Here is a 19,223-nt window from a genome sequence, read left to right as displayed (position 1 = left end):
AGTTATAACCAAGGAATCTGTGTTTTACTTTATTCATATTAATTGAATATGTATCAAATTTTTAAAAGTTTTTTTTTAATTACAATTGGACATTTTAAAGACAAAGTTTGTCACATGATTATATAGAGAATTGAGCATTAATTGTTTTTCCCCAATGCTGTATCTTGAGAAGCTGGCATATGACAAAAAAAATGAAATAAAAAGTGTGCAGTGAGTTTGTTCAGAAAATATTACTCAGGTGACCACCAAGGCCCATGGGCTCTTGTTAATGTTTATTTAAATGTACAATTTTTATGTTGTGACTAATTTTACATTATTGTTAACAAATAAATAGTTAAATCTCTGCTTTGGTTGAGAAGTGTTTGTAAAAATTAACAAGAATCTGAAGGGCTATCATGTTCATTCAATTCTCATTGCTGTTACATTCAAATGAATCTGCATGATCAGAAATCAAATCCATTGTGGACCTATCCTGGTTCTAGGTTCATGACTAGGAAATTGAATCTACATGAGAATGAAGGCATTAAATTTAATTGATGTTCTCTTCTTAAGGATTATTTTTATCTCTCACATGTATCTATACATATATATAAACCCTAAACCCCATCTTTGACCAAACTGAAGTCCAGGAAGTCATGCGAGAACAAATGATTTACAACATAAATTGCCTTCATTGTCAGAACAAAAGATTTAAAACATAAACTGCCTTCATTGTCAGTTGACGAATTGCAACTTTGCTGATTTTCAGAGGAGGATTTGTGTAAAAAAAATTTGACCCCTCTAGTGCCCCCAAGGGGTTATGATTTGAACAAACCTGAATTATGCTCAATAAGTATGCTGTTGAGATACATTGAGATGCTAAAGCCTTTGTATAAGGAAGCTTTTTCTTTATAAAAAACAAAAAACATCAACCATTCTCCCCTTCTCTGGCTTTAATATCGGTCCTAGTTTTTATCTGAGACTGATACATTCACTGGCTCATATATATATGAGAAAGAGTATACGTGTGAGAGATCAGGGGATTCAACCACAGTTCCGTTTCACATATACAGTTAGGGCAGTAGTTAGACCAGATTCAACCACAGTTCAGTTTCACATATACAATTTGGGCAGTAGTTAGACCAGATTCAACCACAGTTCAGTTTCACATTTCTTATACAGTCAGGGCAATAGTTAGACCAGATTCAACCACAGTTCAGTTTCACATTTCTTATACAGTCAGGGCACTAGTTAGACCAGATTCAACCACAGTTCAGTTTCACATTTCTTATACAGTCAGGGCAATAGTTAGACCAGATTCAACCACAGTTCAGTTTCACATTTCTTATACAGTCAGGGCAATAGTTAGACCAGATTCAACCACAGTTCAGTTACACGTATCTTGTACTCGTGTATCTTGTACAGATAGGGCTGTAGTTAGACCAGATTCAACCACAGTTCAGTTTCACATATACAGTTTGGGTAGTAGTTAGACCAGATTCAACCACAGTTCAGTTTCACATATACAGTTAGGGCAGTAGTTAGACCAGATTCAACCACAGTTCAGTTTCACATATACAGTTAGGGCAGTAGTTAGACCAGATTCAACCACAGTTCAGTTTCACATATACGGTTTGGGCAGTAGTTAGACCAGATTCAACCAAAGTTGACAGTTTCACATATCTCATACTCAAGTATTTTGTACAGTTAGGACAGTAGTTAGACCAGATTTGATCACAGTTCAGTTTCATGTACAGTGCATCATGTACAGTTAGGACAGTATCTAGACCAGATTCAACCATATTTTAATGTATATTGTACAGTTAGGGCAGTAGCTAAAAGCAGACTCAACCACAGTTCAGTTTCTCATATCTTTAACTATTAGGACAGTATCTAGACCAGATTCAACCAAAGTTCAAAATTTCATATTGCTAATTTGACAGCTGACATGAAGCAGTTTTTCTCTCAAGTAGCTGGTCACCTTTGTTACCATTCACACTGACTCATAGTTGTCTGTACTTTCCAAAGTTCTTAATGTTTTCTTTACCAGACTGTATTTATCCTGCAGGGCACAGATACACCCTTGTTCATCTGCATACAACAATAAAAAACAATATTTTAATCTTTGTTTATTTCTATAACAGAATCCAGGGAACATATTAAATCTCTGGTCTGTTGCATAGTAATCAAAGAAAAACAATAAAAACAGGCTTCCTCCATCAAGTTTAGCACCCATACTGGGAGTCTAAATCAGATAATCCCACAATCAACAGCCCGCAAATCATAACAACAAATCTGTCAGGAAATTTAGTCAATTTTGCTTAATTAATACATGTCATTTATATAAACTCTGTAAATTAGTTTACAAGATTCTGAAAAGAATTTGTAAGTGACATACATGTACAAGTACATTAACTTAATTTGAAGGTTTTTTTTTTTAAAAAGTGATTTCATTACTGCTATTGGGAAAATATTATTTAAGTACAAAATCAGGTAAAGGGTAGAACTTAAGACACAGCTTTCTAGTCACTAATCAGAATATACATTGTACTTCTAGACAATTATATATACACTAAAAATCTATCTGAAATGAATTTAAAACTTTGGCACATTTGAACAAACAAGATTTCAATCAGCCCTAGGACTAAGGACCTGCAGTCTTTTTGTCCTTATCAAGATTACAAGATTCTGCTTACAGGTGTAGATGTACATTTATTTAATCCCCTTAATGTAAATATATCCTAGGAATAAAAAATAAAATATATATCACAACACAAAATATTCTGGTTACAAAATAGGAAAGTCATGACACACAAAAAAAAATTCTCATCAGTGACAAGCTTTCTTTGTCAAATAAATTCTGGCCCTGTTCGAATCCGCTTAACTTCCAGAACAGGGAATAAACAAATCAATGGACCCAACTTTATTTTAAAAAAAAAAAATGGACATAAAATCAAGCACTTGATTACAAAAATTCTTGTCTGAATGAATGACAGGTGAATGTTAACGTTTAGAACAGATAACTGTCATCAACATTGAACAGATACGACCACTAAAGGAAAATAAAACAAATCAGACTCAACATTAAAGTCATGCATATTACATGTACTTTTAAAATTTCAGTTTTTGCATATTACATTTATACATACATATATTCATGAACTTATTTATACATACATATATTCGTGAACTTATTTATACATACATATATTCGTGAACTTCAGTTTTTCTGAACATTTTCACACTTCATGTAGTAGATTAAATTTCAATGTCTAAAAATTTGACAAGGGTCATTTTAGCAATTAAATGAACCAGACATTCTGAAAGACATTCCTTTGGAAATCTACATTATAGCAGCTGTAATTCACACTAAACATCAGTTAAGTGTTGTTATAAGAGACTGAGATTCTTACAATGCACCCAATTTGTCTTCATACTAGGTAGAAATTCATTAGTAAATTGACATTCTCACTTTAATCACAGTATCAATTAGCACAAAACTTAATTAGTACAACACTTGACACATCACAGCCCTAACTATGTCAGTCTCTGACCCAACTTTGTGTCTTGGACCATTAATTGCCAATTTTATAAAACTCAAGATAAATCTCACTCCAAGTACGATCACCACAATTATTACAGTATATATATAGTCAGTATATACATGATCACAAAGCTTATATCACAAAAACATTGGAGTCCCTGACTAATTACTGGTCTACAGCAAAATCATTTAATGGAAGTAATGTATACAGTGAAAACTTAAACAAGCACAAATGGACTTGAATTCCCTCACTGAGGATTGTATAGGCAGGTCCACACTACAACATCAGTCTTAACTAATAAAGCAGGTAGATGTAAATGTGTGTGAACTTATACTGACTCCACACTTGGATACATTAATCCACAACCATCGTGGAAAAATTAAGCAGCAGTAAGAATTTGCAGTGTGCCCGTAACTGTTATATATTGTGTTAAATGACAAGGTTGCTAATAACCCACCATGGACTAGCACTAATTGATGGACTGAATATCAATCTACAGTCTGTCTATTGACACTGGAACTCCTACATGGATGTGAACAATTCACTAACTATAATTCAATAATTGAACTTTTTTACCTTCATGTATTCAAACAAAACCCTTGAGATCACCAAATGAGCAAAAGTTCTAAAGTTCCACTTCTACTTTTAATCTATATGATTTCCTTTCTGTTTAAATGTTTAACCTTGTGGAAGAGCTAATTTAAGACTTTGCTGGGGAGTAGATAAAATGTATACCACCGAGCAAATATAAATTATAACCAAATTTCTCCTGTAAATGCTTTTAAATCCTGACTAGTGTGAGACAATTCAGACCTTGTTAAAGGCCTTGGCAAGGTTTGGTACCAATTAAATCCTTCACTATAATTCCTATTTCTACTAAATACATGTACATGTATGTATAGACAAGTAGACAGGGTCATGACAAACAAGGTGGTTATTACTAAGATACCTGGAAATTGCAATGATTCGTCTAAAGCAAATAACAAAAAATGCCACAGAGATGATTGTACGCAGGTAAAGGTAGATATTTAATGCTTGTGAAAACAATTATAATGCTAGATGATAAGGCACACACCACAGTAACCCGTCACCCAGAGTCAATGTCTCTGTTAATCATGTCCTCTACTGAGTTTTAGTTGCTGTATCTTTAGAAGATCCCATTTTGCCTTAGCTGTGTTAATGCCCCCGACACACCCCCTGGAAGGGCACGCCCAAACAAGGAACTTATTCTTGACACTTCAGTCTTTGTCATGCTGCCAGCAGTCACATGAATTACATCAGATTTGTCAGCTGTTGAAGACACTGGATTCTGAGTAGTGGACACAGAAGAAGGTCCAGTGTCTGTCTCTTTTTTCTGTGACCCTAGAATTCCCCCAAGGTACCTAGAGTTTAAGACTGAATATCCAGTATGTTTCAGGGTGTCCATTAAAACATGTGTGCCCTGATTAAGATGATCAAATGGTAATCCCCTATACGGTGTAGCAGAAGGATGGGGTAATCTCAGTTCTGGTGTATCAGTACCAGAAGTGGGTAAACTTAGTCCAGTAGACACCTCTGTCCTGCTTTCTGTCTGGCTGGTGTAGGTGGAAGACGTTGTGATTTTGGAAAACTCAAAATGGGAATCGGAGACAATGCTGTCGACCCTTTCTGGATTCCCTGCCAGTTCTGATTTACATTTCGGATCCTTTGATGGTGGAAAAAGATCTCTCTCATTCAGAATGGATGCCAGCCCCATTGATACACTGAATGTACTAGTGGCATTGTTGTGACTTTGGTGACCTGTTGCCATTCTTGAGGTAAATGATGTTGGAGTAACTCTGGGGCTAAAAAAAAGAACATAATATACAAATTCAAGAGTTATCCTTAGTAATATCATAAGTAAATATACTAGTAATAAAAATAATAGATATCGACTTCCATGTTTTTAACCAAATTTCTCATTTTTGACATTGTAGTCAGAAAATTATTAATAATTATCGTACCTTGAATAAAGCTCACATTTCATGGGTAACTATATAAATTATCTGTATTGTAAACCAATGATGTGCATATCATCTTAATTTATATTTGTGAATTGCCCACTAAAAAACAGTCTGAGACTAATAAAATTCAAAACAGAGGTTGACTTTTTCAGTAACCATCTAAGTGAGCTGAAGTTGATTGCCAATCTCACAGATATTTGTCACATATTTATAAAAGTTGGTTTATATAGCATTTAGAAAAATTTGTGTTCCATATTATAAAAGTTTCTAATTCAAAATAAAACCTGTTTCATGTAAATTCAAAACACCACTGTATTTAAATGTGGTAACTTGTTAGATTGTTTTCCGAACCAAAATCCTCATATAAACAGAAATGCATGCAGTGACATCGAAAAAACAAACAAAAATGTGGAGTGAAATCTTGCACGTTGTTTCACTTAAAGTGACAGATTATTGAACAGTCTAAAGCATTACCAGAACAATAGAACACGGCACTTTCTGTACCTGGTGCAAAATGAACTCGCCTGGTTCTGGAAAATGTAAGGACTACACCTATTACATGCAATGTTTTCATCAGATGAAGCAAATAAGCACAGACACACAGCATCAGCAGATCTAGCTGTGAACTAATACTGATACATTGTACTGTCCTATTTCAATGATAGTATATTTGCTCTCATTAATGCACATGAGCAGGGATAGATGCATTAATAGGGTTTTAAATTTTAAATGGCTGAGAAAAGGGTGATATTTGGAAAAATTTTAAAAATAACATAGCCACTCTAGGAGAATGCATGAAATTTCAGATTTCTTTTTGTAAAATTCTAATTTTAAAAACTTGCTTGTGCAGATCAGATATCTCTAAAGGATAAAACAAATGCATGCTAAATCAAATATAAAGGCCTAACCATGGACTACATCAGGTGTATATTTCATGCACACAGTAATGGGTTATATATAGATCAGTAGCACTACAGAGCAATCTTATCCCAGTTATTGTGTCACTCAAGAGGAGATAACTCACTCATTTTTATCACATTCAGATAGTGTCTCTTCCTCATCACTGTTTAAAAGTAACATTCAAATCAAACTCAAAAATTCACACCAATCAAAAAACAGGCTTCCGCAACAAAAAATATAATTAAAAAATAGAAAAAGAATTTAAACTCTAATAATTGAGGACAGAGAATGCTTTCAAGTGCATGATAATTTTTTTTTTTTAATTTATGTTGATAAAATAAAATTTATTTTCAATACAATAATGGACTAAAATAATAAACTGATAATCATTTAACAAATAATTATAATGCTATTAAACTACACAGTATTACACAATCATACAGAAGTCATGCTGTATATTATGTTGGTTCCTACCTGCTGTAGTCTGATGGATGTCGGACTTTGGAGTCTGTCACTGTATTGATGGTAGAACTCTCCTCAAACCGTTTACTTGGACATTCCTGGTAATCATCTATAATGAAAGTCACTCAATCACATACATTACTGAAAATTACCTACACCATTACTGATATTGCTGTTTGATTACGGTATTTGCTTTGGAACATGTAAACTCTTTGGTGAAGTTCTAACTAACAAGCTCCACATTCTAAAATATACATCTTACTTCTCTACATCAGACAAAGTTAATATAATGACCAGTATTTAACACTTCAGTTTTGAATTGTTCTCTTCTTTAAAGATAAATCTTAAACTGTTACAGTAATAACAACCTGGTGAATACTGCTTTATAATGAGTAGTAAGATTTGTATTACCATCCTCCTCAAAGTCACTGAGGTTATACGTCTCCACCTCTACGTCCAGCTTCCTCTCTCCTTTAGTGGCCACTCCAGGTCTGGACTCAAACAGATTGTCCATCTTAGGTGTGGCTAGCTGCTGCCACTGTCTGAGGGTCACAGAACCTGTACATAAAACCAAAGAACCAGTCAACAGGTGTCCTCAACAACAATCAAAATATCAATGTAGGTCAAAGAACCTGTACAGAAAACCAAAAAACCAGTCAACAGGTGTCCTCAACAACAATCACCTATCAGTAATAGTCACAGAACTTATACAGAAAACCAAAGAACCAGTCAACAGGTGTCCTCAACAACAATCAACTATCAATGTAGGTCACCAAACCTGTACAGAAAACCAAAGAACCAGTCAACAGATGTCCTCAACAAAAATCAAAATATCAATGTAGGTCACAGAACCTGTACAGAAAACCAAAGTCAACTAGTCAACAGAGGCCTGTTCAACAAAGCGAACATTCGCGAGCGCTCGCCTAAATTCCTTATCTTTCCAAAGGAAATGTTCGCGAGCACTCGCGATCGTTCGCTCTGTTGAACAGGCCTCAAGTGTCCTCAACAACAATCAACTATCAGTAATAATCACAGAACTTACACAGAAAACCAAAGAACCAGTCAACAGGTGCCCCTTATAGCAATCAACTATCAATGTACATCACAGGACCTATAGTACATACAAGAGGCCCATGGGCCACATCGCTCACCTGAGCACATTGGCTAGGCAAAAGCACAATCAGTTCAGTATTGAAAAGACCGGGGGGGGGGGGGGGGGGGGGGGGGGGGGGGCACTTGAATTTTAAACTATCTGATGATGCTTCCATGTCAATATAACAAATGGCTTTGTACTTGAGAATATTTTTAAAAAAAAATTCCCATATATTCCTTTGTAAAAATTTGATCCCCCATTGTGGCTCCTCTCTATCCCAGGGGTCATCATTTGAACAAACTTGAATCTACACTACCTGAGGATGCTTCCATATCAATATGACTGAACATAGCTTTTCTGTTCTTGAGAAGAAATATTTTTTCTATATGTTCTTATGTAAAACTTTCCATCCCCCATTGGGCCCCACCCTACCCCTGGGGGTCATCATTTGAACAAAATTGAATCTACACTACCTGAGGATGCTTCCATATCAATATGACTAAACATAGCTTTTCTGTTCGTCAGAAGAAGATATTTTCCTTTATATTTCTATGTAAAACTTTGATCCTCCATTGTGGCTCCGCCCTACCCCCGGGGGTCATGGTTTGAACAAACTTGAATCTACATTACCTGAGGATGCTTCCATATAAATATGACTAAACATAGCTTTTCTGTTCTTGAGAAGAAATATTTTTTCTATATGTTCTTATGTAAAACCTTCCATCCCCCATTGGGCCCCACCCTACCCCTGGGGGTCATCATTTGAACAAAATTTAATCTACACTACCTGAGGATGCTTCCATATCAAAATGACTAATCATGGTTTGCAGTTCTTCAGAAGAAGATATTTTCCTATATATTTCTATGTAAAACTTTGATCCTCCATTGTGGCCCCGCCCTACCCCCGGGGGTCATGATTTGAACAAACTTGAATCTACACTACCTGAGGATGCTTCCATATAAATATGACTCATCATGGCTTTGCTGTTCTTGAGAAGAAGATTTTTAAAGATTTTTCCTATATATTTCTATGTAAAACTTTGATCCTCCATTGCGGCCCCGCCCTACCCCCAGGGGTCATGGTTTGAACAAATTTGAATCTACACTACCTGAGGATGCTTCCATATAAATATGACTCATCATGGCTTTGCTGTTCTTGAGAAGAAGATTTTTAAAGATTTTTCCTATATATTTCTATGTTAAACTTTGATCCTCCATTGCAGCCCCGCCCTACCCCCGCGGGCCATGGTTTGAACAAATTTGAATCTAAACTACCTGAGGATGCTTCCATATAAATATGACTCATCATGGCTTTGCTGTTCTTGAGAAGAAGATTTTTAAAGATTTTTCCTATATATTTCTATGTAAAACTTTGATCCTCCATTGTGGCCCCGCCCTACCCCCGGGGGTCATGATTTGAACAAACTTGAATCTACACTACCTGAGGATGCTTCCACATGAGTTTCATCTTTCCTGGCCCTATGGTTCTTGAGAAGAAGATTTTTAAATGATGCCATTATTTTTTCAGTAATTCCTAATTATCTCCCCTTGAAAGAGGGCGTGGCCCTTGATTTGAACAAACTTGAATCCCCTTTACCCAAGGATACTTTGTGGCAAGTTTGGTTGAAATTGGCCCAGTGGTTCTTGAGAAGAAGTCGAAAATATGAAAAGTTTACAGACAGACGGACAGACAGACGGACAGACAGACGGACAGACAGACGGACGCCGGACAAAATGTGATCAGAAAAGCTCACTTGAGCTTTCAGCTCAGGTGAGCTAAAAACCAAAGAACTAGTCAACAGGTGTCCTCAACAACAATCAACTATCTGTAATAGTCACAGAACTTATACAGAAAACCAAAGAACCAGTCAACAGGTGTCCTCAACAACAATCAACTATCAATGTTGGTCACCAAACCTATACAGAAAACCAAAGAACCAGTCAACAGATGTCCTCAACAACAATCAAAATATCAATGTAGGTCACAGAACCTGTACAGAAAACCAAAGTCAACTAGTCAACAGAGGCCTGTTCAACAGAGCGAACATTCGCGAGCGCTCGCCTAAATTCCTTATCTTTCCAAAGGAAATGTTCGCGAGCACTCGCGATCGTTCGCTCTGTTGAACAGGCCTCAGGTGTCCTCAACAACAATCAACTATCAGTAATAATAACAGAACTTACACAGAAAACCAAAGAACCAGTCAACAAGTGCTCCTTATAGCAATCAACTATCAATGTACATCACAGAACCTATACATAAAATCAAAGAACTAGTCAACAGGTGTCCTCAACAACAATCACCTATCAGTAATAGTCACAGAACTTACACAGAAAACCAAAGAACCAGTCAACAGGTGCCCCTTATAGCAATCAACTATCAATGTACATCACAGAACCTATACATAAAACCAAAGAACCAGTCAACAGGTGTCCCCAACAACAATCAAATATCAATGTAAGTCACAAAACCTATACAGAAAACCGAAGAACCAGTCAATAAGTGCCCCTTATAGCAATCAACTATCAATGTACATCACAGAACCTATACAGAAAACCAAAGAACCAGTCAACAGGTTTCCTCAACAACAATCAACTATCAGTAATAGTCACAGAACTTATACAGAAAACCAAAGAACCAGTCAACAGGTGCCCCTTGTAGCAATCAACTATCAATGTACATCACAGAACCTATACAGAAAACCAAACAACCAGTCAACAGGTGCCCCTTACAGCAATCAACTATCAATGTACATCACAGAATTTATACATAAAACCAAAGAACCAGTCAACAGGTGTCCCCAACAACAATCAAATATCAATGTAAGTCACAAAACCTATACAGAAAACCAAAGAACCAGTCAACAAGTGCCCCTTATAGCAATCAACTATCAATGTACATCACAGAACCTATACAGAAAACCAAACAACCAGTCAACAGGTGTCCCCAACAACAATCACCTATCAGTAATAGTCACAGAATTTATACAGAAAACCAAAGAACCAGTCAACAGGTGCCCCTTATAGCAATCAACTATCAATGTACATCACAGAACCTATACAGAAAACCAAAGAACTAGTCAACAGGTGTCCTCAACAACAATCACCTATCAGTAATAGTCACAGAATTTATACAGAAAACCAAAGAACCAGTCAACAGGTGCCCCCAACAACAATCAACTATCAATGTAGGTTACAGAACCAGTACAGAAAACCAAAGAACCAGTCAACAGGTGCCCTCAACAACAATCAAATATCAATGTAAGTCACAAAACCTATACAGAAAACCAAATAACCAGTTAACAACAATCCAATATTAATGTAGGTCACAGAACATATACAGAAAACCAAAGAGCCAGTCAACAGGTGCCCTTAATATTAATCAACTATCAATGTAGGTCACAAAACTTGTACAGAAAACCCCCAAACAGTCAAAATGTGCCCTTCACATCAAAACCAGACTCGAAAAGTGCCTTACAGTATATATAACTCCATGCATATATATTTTTGATACTACACTTGTGCTACCATTTATCTTGACTACCATGTAATTGATCCTCTAGGTACATGTAAAATTTATGTGCAAGAAATCAATTTCATTTCACAAGAAACTAATTATTTACTTCAAGTCTATCATATTTATGAGTTTTGAATCTAGAGAGTATCTCTGGCAACTAAAGTTTATGTTTTGGGGGATAAAAAATGTTAATTTCATGTTAAATGCTGCAACTTCAATTTGAGATCTTTTGAAGTCTGTCTGTACCTTCAAGTGGTTTGATGATTCGGAGTTTCTGTGGGAGACGGTAGTAGGGGTTGTTACTTCCTGTCATTGAGAACTGTGACAGACCACTTCCTGTAGATAAGGTACTGTCAGGAGTCCGACAGGTGCCCGGGGTGTCGTATACATCACTGTCTGTCCTGTCAGATCAAAGCCATATTGTCAGCAAGATGTTCATGTTTGAGAAAATTTTTTCTTCTTTTTAACTTAATCTTATTAACAAATACATGTATCTCAGAAGATTTATATCATTTTCAAATTAATGAGAACTTGAATGCAAAACTACAACACACAATTACTGATCCTGACAAATTTGATCTTTTATCGTATTATAGTGTCACTGTTCTGCAATCATAGTCATTATGTTATTATCCCTGAAATAAACTAAAACAAAACACTAAAACTTCTTTTTCCATCTATCTGGGCCCTACCCAGCCTACTTCTGCCTTAACACGTCATACCTATTCCTTTCCTTCTGTCTTTTCTCCTCATCCTCCCTGAAGTCACGCTCATTAAGCTCGTTAGCCCGCCTTATTGACAGCTTACGTAGAGCCGTCTCCAGGTCATTCGACCCTGGAATCCCTGGTTTACCATACTGACATTTCTCATTCCTACAAAAGAATTGTCTTTGTGGTTATAAGTTTTCCTTCAAATAAAACAACATTTAGTCCTACCTGTAAGTTTGCAATTACTTTTTAAAATTTTCCCTAAAATCTGATTTTCAAGCAAACAGTTTTAAAGACCTTAAAGTTAAATCCTATATAATTCATGTTCGTTCTTTTGTTTACCTATATAGACTGTGGAATGCTGTAAAACATGTGCTTATCTGTTTACTAATACAAAATGTTGAACACTGTAAATCCTGTTTTTACACCTATTTATCTGTACACCGCTGAATGCTGTAAATCCTATATTTAAACCTGTTTACCTGTTGACTGCTGTAAATCCTGTAATTATGTACTTACACCTTGTACTGCTGAATGATGTAAATCTTGTAATTGTGTGTTTACACCTGTTTACTTGTACCACAGGGGCTTGCTCCCGGCGTGTAATAATTATTTATTTTAAAAAAATCATATACGTTAATACTAAAACTACACAAGGGAGGACGCCATTTTGGACTCCTTCCTCGCTTCAACCTCTGTTTTCGTTATATTTTCCCGTATTTTACTGACTCACCGCCTCGGATCTGTACAGTAATGATTCTTCTAGGACACAATGCTTAAATTTTCCCCTTGGAGCCTCTACAATACACATTTCAGACTAATAATAATCCAAACTCGCTCTTTAGGACAGTTGATAGGGACAGAAAACGAAAGTAACCTCGGCGTTTTACATTCGAATACGGAATTAGAACGCGGTTTTTTCAAATTTATAATTAGCAGCTGTGTTAACTAGTAGAAAAACCCCGAGATTTTCGAATGTGTTTTCGTTTTCTGTCCCTATCAACTGTCCTAAAGAGCGAGTTTGGACAAACAGACAAGCTTATTATATGTACATGACTTTAATATAGACTGTAGCTCAACATATTTCAGAATCTCTCTATTTTAATTAAAAATCTAAGAAGTTATTTTAAAAATCTTGTTTATGAAACGTGTTCTTTATCGAAATATTTCTAAATTCACAAAGTTTCAGCACAAAGTTACAGCATTGAGCTGCATTCGCGTGTAACTTGCCTTTTCGTCAGAACAGGATACGAAATGCGCTCTATAAACTTCGAACCGTATAAAGTCGACATCCGATATACGGTAAAAGAAAAATATAAATGCGGATTATTTTTTTCTTATTTTATTCTGGAAGAATATACATTAAAATTAATTTTTTTTAAAAGAGATTTGTGTATCTAAACTAACGTAGTGATGTTACAGATGCACGAATTACGGCTGATTCGGTCAATCGTGTCGTTAATTGGATTGTTTCCTGTTGAATACATTTTAACTACAAAATATCATTAAAACATTTTTTTAATTCCTTAGTTTGAATTTTTCAGTGTGTTTTTTTATTCATTGTTATTTAGTTATCTTTTTTCAAATTTAAAAGTTATGTTACGTTTCGATATAAATAACATTCTGTACATTTACAGAATCGTGTAGATTTAGTAATGATATTACCCAAGCTCAATCAACTTCTCAAAGACGCCGAAGGGGCTTGGGATTCACCTACAAACACAGTCTATAAAATTAATTAAGCAGCGTGCAGTCAAAACATGGGTGTGAAACTTTGACGACGTCGAGATACCCGGAGTCGTCCGTGCGTGACGAGCGACCCTATCTGACAAACAGTTAGGTTCAGTAGAGCAGAAAATTGCCGATGTCGACATATACCAGGTAAATTTTGCTCTTGGGACTGTAAATATACGTCGAGATAACCCGGGTTGTCGACATTACCGAGGTCGACATATCAGAGTTTTTGCAAATCATTTATATAGTAAATACTGCCAGGACCGCGGAAGGATGTCGACATATCCCAGGTTGTCGACATATCCGATGTCGAGATACCGAAGTTTACCTGTATTATGTCCTAGAAGAATCATTACTTGACAGATCCGAGGCGGTGAGTCAGTAGAATACGGGAAAATATAACGAAAACAGAGGTTGAAGCGAGGTAGGGGTCCAAAATGGCGTCCTCCCTTGTGTAGTTTTAGTATTAACGTATATGATTTTTTTAAATAAATAATTATTACACGCCGGGAGCAAGCCCCTGTGCTTGTACACTGCTGAATGCTGTAAATCTTGTTATCTGATTACCTGTGCAGATTGCTGAGTCCTGTACCTATTTACTTGTGTACAGACTGCTAAATGCTGAAAATCCTGTAATTAAGTATTTACACCTGTATATTGCTGAATGCTGTAAATCTTGTTTTCTGATTACCTGTACAGACTGTTGAGTCCTGCCAAATCTGATGGGGCTTCACTTCCCTCCACGTCAGCAAAGTACATAGAACTCCTTGTAGAAACCGATGCTGATTCTCCACCACTGTCGTTACGACTCATGTCCAGGCTACTGGCCCCGGGGGGACTGTGACCTAGATTCAGCATGCTCGGGCTAACAGATGGGGCAAGAGAACTTCTTGATCCAGGTATAGAGCCGCGGGAATTTCCTGCCTTTAGCGCAGCTTTAGCAGTCTCAAAGATCTTCCAGTTGTGTACTCTGAAGAACGAAATAATTTTTTGCTTCTGCAGAAAGAATATAACAAGTACATTTTTTATATTTAAAGGCATTTACAGAATTTACCCCGATATATTTCCCAGTGAGGTTATATGGTAAAACTCCTTTAGTATGAACAAAGATATAGTGAACAGATAGAGCAAAGAATTCTGGGATCCCCAGCAAAATTCTTAACAATTCTTTGTAAAATTTTACTTTTATAACAAAGGCAGAAATAACATATTTACAGATATAGGAAATTGATTTCATGTCCTGTAGAGGTTAAAAATATCAAAATATATATCTTTTAAAGTGAATTTTTAAAAATCACAGAATTTAAAAAAACTGAAATTATTTTTCGTAAGTATTTATAAATGAAATTAAATTCTTCAGAAAACTTTAGTTCTCCAAAAAGCTTTATATTTAATACTTCCTAGAACATATTCAGCAGACATACATGTATTTAAATGTACTGTGCTTTCACTATATATGCATGTACTTTAATGAATTCATTATACAGACATAACAAATTACGGATAGAGCAAAGTAAATTCACAGGACCCCAATTTAATTTGATTAAAAAGAGGACAGTCCAAGTTTTCTTACTTTCTCTCAGCTGGTGAGTAACCTGGGGGATAATCACACTCGCTCCGTAGCGAGCTCTCTAGTTCTGAGGCCAGCGAGTCTGATGGGAGACTGAGCATTGATGAGGACATGTAGTTATGTCTGACGGCCCCAGGCTTCTGTTTACGTCGCAGTTCACGGATTTCTTCCTGAGCCTGCTCGTACATAGCACACATCTCATCATGTTTATCCTTCAGACTGGCAAGCTGGTCATTAAAGAAAATAGTAATCTATATTAATAATGTGGTTAGCATCTTGGAAAAAAACAGAAACAATCATGGTAAAGACCTATTTCAAAGGGGTATTTTTTTCCCTTAAGGCATGAAATAAAATGAAACTCAATGAATGACTGTATAAATAAAAAGACTTCTAAAAGAATACATGATCAGGGTGGATGATGATGTATGAATGAATGAATGAGTGAATGAATGAACAATTGATTGTGAATGAACAAATGACTGAGTGAATGAATGAAAGAATGATGAAAGATTTAATGAAGAACAGATTAATGAATGAATGGATGTGATTAGCTACAGACCTCTGAAGTTAGTTCTCTTTGAGCAGTTTGTGAAGCTTCAAGGTGTTTCTGTAACTCCATATTCTCCAAAGTCACCTACAATAAATAAAACAACATTTATATACACATATAATTACAATAAATATCTTATAATTATCCAGTAAATCCATACATTACATTAGATTTGTTCTGTCACACAAGACCACTGACATCCTCATCTAAAGCACGTAGCTCTCCGGGAAATATTGATTTTTCTCTTTACCTTACCCACAGTGTAATACACATTATCTAGCCTTATATTTAGAGATCTAGAGCATATATCTTATTGCACCCTGGTATCAGTCACTTAAAGCTAAAATGTCTTATCTGCGTGTGATGCAATTTAGCACGCGCATTTGACATTTTATAAATATTTTATGAAAACATTGATGGCATTTCAAAAATTTGTTTAATGAAATTAATGAAGACGTTTTTTTTATTTATATATTTATCAAATATGTGTAATGAACGTAATCTCATTATAAAATATATATACATAAAAACTTCTTAACAACAATGGAAAAAAAAAGAAAATAAATTATTCAGATCCATTGCAGACAGAAACCCTCATGATCTTTAAATGTTTTATTAGGTCCACCAATTGTCACGACAGCTTTTTGTGTTTTTGTGTATCCACCATCAGTCAAGTACAGAAATACATACGATTTTTATACGTTTTTGTAGATCCACCACCTGGGCCAGCAGGTTGGTGATTTCCTCCTTTTGACCACTGCATTCCTCCGTCTTCTTCAATAAATCTTCAACCAGAAGGTCCAACTCCTTCTTCTTGGCATCTGATGATAAATTATTTTTGTTTAGTAAAAGAGTATGCAATGTCACAAACAATGGATAAAAATCTAAAGAGTTATGTTTACTTACTTAGCTGTGCCACACAATCGTCCACTAATCTCTGCTCTTTCTCTTCATACTTCGAGGTTTCTGCAGAAAGCTGCTCAGTCTGTTCAAATTATGAATATACACACAATCATTAACATATATATGTATTTATCAGTTTCTTATTAATTTTTTCATAGCTGCTTCTTGTTCTTCAATTTGAAATTTTTGTCCTAAAATTTCAACTTTTGGATTAATAACATTTATTTACTTGTATTTAATATTAACTCTAGAGATAAAGGACTTTTAGGCTAAATCTAACAGAGACCTCTAATCGGAGCTTGAGATTTTCCTCCTCCAGATCTTTAACTTTTGTCTGTAAAGCACAAGCTCCTCCGATGTGCTGTAAACAGTCATTGCTGCTGCTGAAAATATCAGGGGACAATTCAAGTTACACTTATTAAGTACAGACACAGGTGAAAATCATGTCAAGGTAACTAAAATATGAATGAAAGAAAATGTAACACCTGTCATTACTATATTTACAGATTATACATCTACACAAGTCATGTAATTAGAAACATGTAACTTACATGTACCAACTCATGAAAGTACAGGTAAAAAACAAATTAAGTAACATTAATGTACATTCTTAACAAATAATAACAGAAATCTTGGATAAAACTAATGCTCTTTGTAAACTCTGTAATGATGACTAGTCAAGTGTTACCTGGACGATTCCTCGCTGAGTGACAAATCAGCTGTTTCTGAGAATGCCTGGAGTAGACCATCCTTCAGTGATAATTCATGTTTGATTTGATTTACCTACAAAAAAAAAAACACAGATGATGAGTTAAAATGCAAAGTATTTCTATGTATTTTATAATGTATATTTCTAAAACAAATTTGGAATTGAATTACAATTTAAAATCCAAACATTAATCCAAACATTCACATAATAATTAAGTTTTATACAGGATTATATTGATCCATGCAGTTTTTGGTCCCTTCACACCTGCAATCAACTGTACATCAATTTCAACAAAAGTATTGCAGAGTGGAACATCCCTCCTAAACTGATTTTAAAATCTGAACAAAATTTCTCAAATGTTAAACTGATCATGCTGATGTGAAGTTCACAACATTACAAATATTTAATCTGAATTCTGACTTTGACATGACCCTTTTCCTCAATCTATAATCTTTATACCAAGTATATTGTATAACACTATGTGGTGACTATGGTCATACAAAAACTTAAAATTGTATCTAAACTAACATATCCAATCACTTATTTTGTCCTTGACTACCTGACTCTATCAGTTTCTTTTACTAATAACCTAGCATTCCAGCAATTAGATATGAGAGGAATAATTACGACAAAAGGTCCTCATCAAATAACCATTTATTTGGGCTCTACCTCCAGCCAACTATCATCTTTGTAATGAGTATGGGAGTGAAAGGGTAGGTGGTGTTCTTAATATGAAACCTAACCATTTGCATATACCGCGTACACACACACACACACACACATATGGGTATCAGATACTGTCCTGTAGGGTAGGTGGTGTTCTTGATATGAAACCTAAACACTCACATAAACACAAACGTACATGTGTAGGAACCAGTCACTATCCTAATAGGACTTAAAATCTATGTGTTTGTTTTATTCCTTTTTTCTATGAACAATGGTAGGCATTCAAATTGACTAAAATTTTAAACAAGCCTTCAGTATTGCATCTTAAGATTTAACCTGTAAAATATTCACTATATAACATTTATTTTTGCCCCTATACATGGTGCCCTTGCAAACAAAATTGCACGAGATTGACCAGTTATCACTGCTGTTATTGTTTCCGTTATCTCGGCATGCCGTTATTGCTGCCATTATATACCTTTTCTGTCAGTAGAACTAGCTGTTCCTCCAATACATCATTCTTTTCTGAAAGTTCTTGGTTTTTTGTCAGTAAAGTTTGTCCAATTTTAGCTGCTAATTCTAAATCTCTTTCTTTCTGCAAAATAAAATAAAATTATAAATTTCTCTGTATGTCAAATGATGCATTAAACTTCTGCAATTTCTATCAATGATAAAAATTACGTAAAAAGGTGGTATTATTGAAAGTCGTATCTCAAATTGGTCTTTTTTATATTGCAGGATGTCTCCGGCTCCATTGCATATCAAAGCCAGACATCATAAATTTGAAAAGACTTCCTGTCAAAATGTTGTACAAACAATGCCTTGATCTTAATGCAATGAACCTGCAACTCTGCATGTCTTTTTTAAATCCCCCTTTTCTGTTCTGTAGTTGTTGTGCATGCATGTACT

General features: G+C 35.3%; 1 protein-coding gene across 4 annotated transcripts in view; it reads right to left on the bottom strand.

Moving 5' to 3' along the window:
- Positions 1–2,092: 2,092 nt before the first annotated feature.
- The window catches only part of LOC133174353 (trafficking kinesin-binding protein 1-like), a 29,582-nt gene continuing 12,451 nt past the window's right edge, over positions 2,093–19,223 (bottom strand). For 2 of the 4 annotated variants that reach the window (XM_061309465.1, XM_061309462.1), the window contains exons 4-17: positions 18,793–18,909; positions 17,628–17,722; positions 17,226–17,322; positions 16,943–17,021; positions 16,727–16,857; positions 16,046–16,120; positions 15,490–15,713; positions 14,608–14,886; positions 12,198–12,347; positions 11,722–11,876; positions 7,280–7,426; positions 6,881–6,977; positions 6,531–6,569; positions 2,093–5,347 (exon numbers count right to left, since the gene is read on the bottom strand). In XM_061309465.1, coding sequence (XP_061165449.1) covers positions 4,672–5,347; positions 6,531–6,569; positions 6,881–6,977; positions 7,280–7,426; positions 11,722–11,876; positions 12,198–12,347; positions 14,608–14,886; positions 15,490–15,713; positions 16,046–16,120; positions 16,727–16,857; positions 16,943–17,021; positions 17,226–17,322; positions 17,628–17,722; positions 18,793–18,909 — 2,361 coding nt within the window. In that variant the 3' untranslated portion in view covers positions 2,093–4,671. The remainder of the gene's footprint in view (positions 5,348–6,530; positions 6,570–6,880; positions 6,978–7,279; positions 7,427–11,721; positions 11,877–12,197; positions 12,348–14,607; positions 14,887–15,489; positions 15,714–16,045; positions 16,121–16,726; positions 16,858–16,942; positions 17,022–17,225; positions 17,323–17,627; positions 17,723–18,792; positions 18,910–19,223) is intronic. The other 2 variants (XM_061309463.1, XM_061309464.1) reach the window with 2 other exon arrangements.

Source organism: Saccostrea echinata, unplaced genomic scaffold (assembly GCF_033153115.1).
Source record: "Saccostrea echinata isolate AGI-Se365-2 ecotype Australia unplaced genomic scaffold, CSIRO_AGI_Sech_v1 ptg000057l, whole genome shotgun sequence".
Classification (NCBI taxonomy): Eukaryota; Metazoa; Mollusca; class Bivalvia; order Ostreida; family Ostreidae; genus Saccostrea; species Saccostrea echinata.
This window is presented reverse-complemented; position numbering and strand designations above follow the sequence as displayed.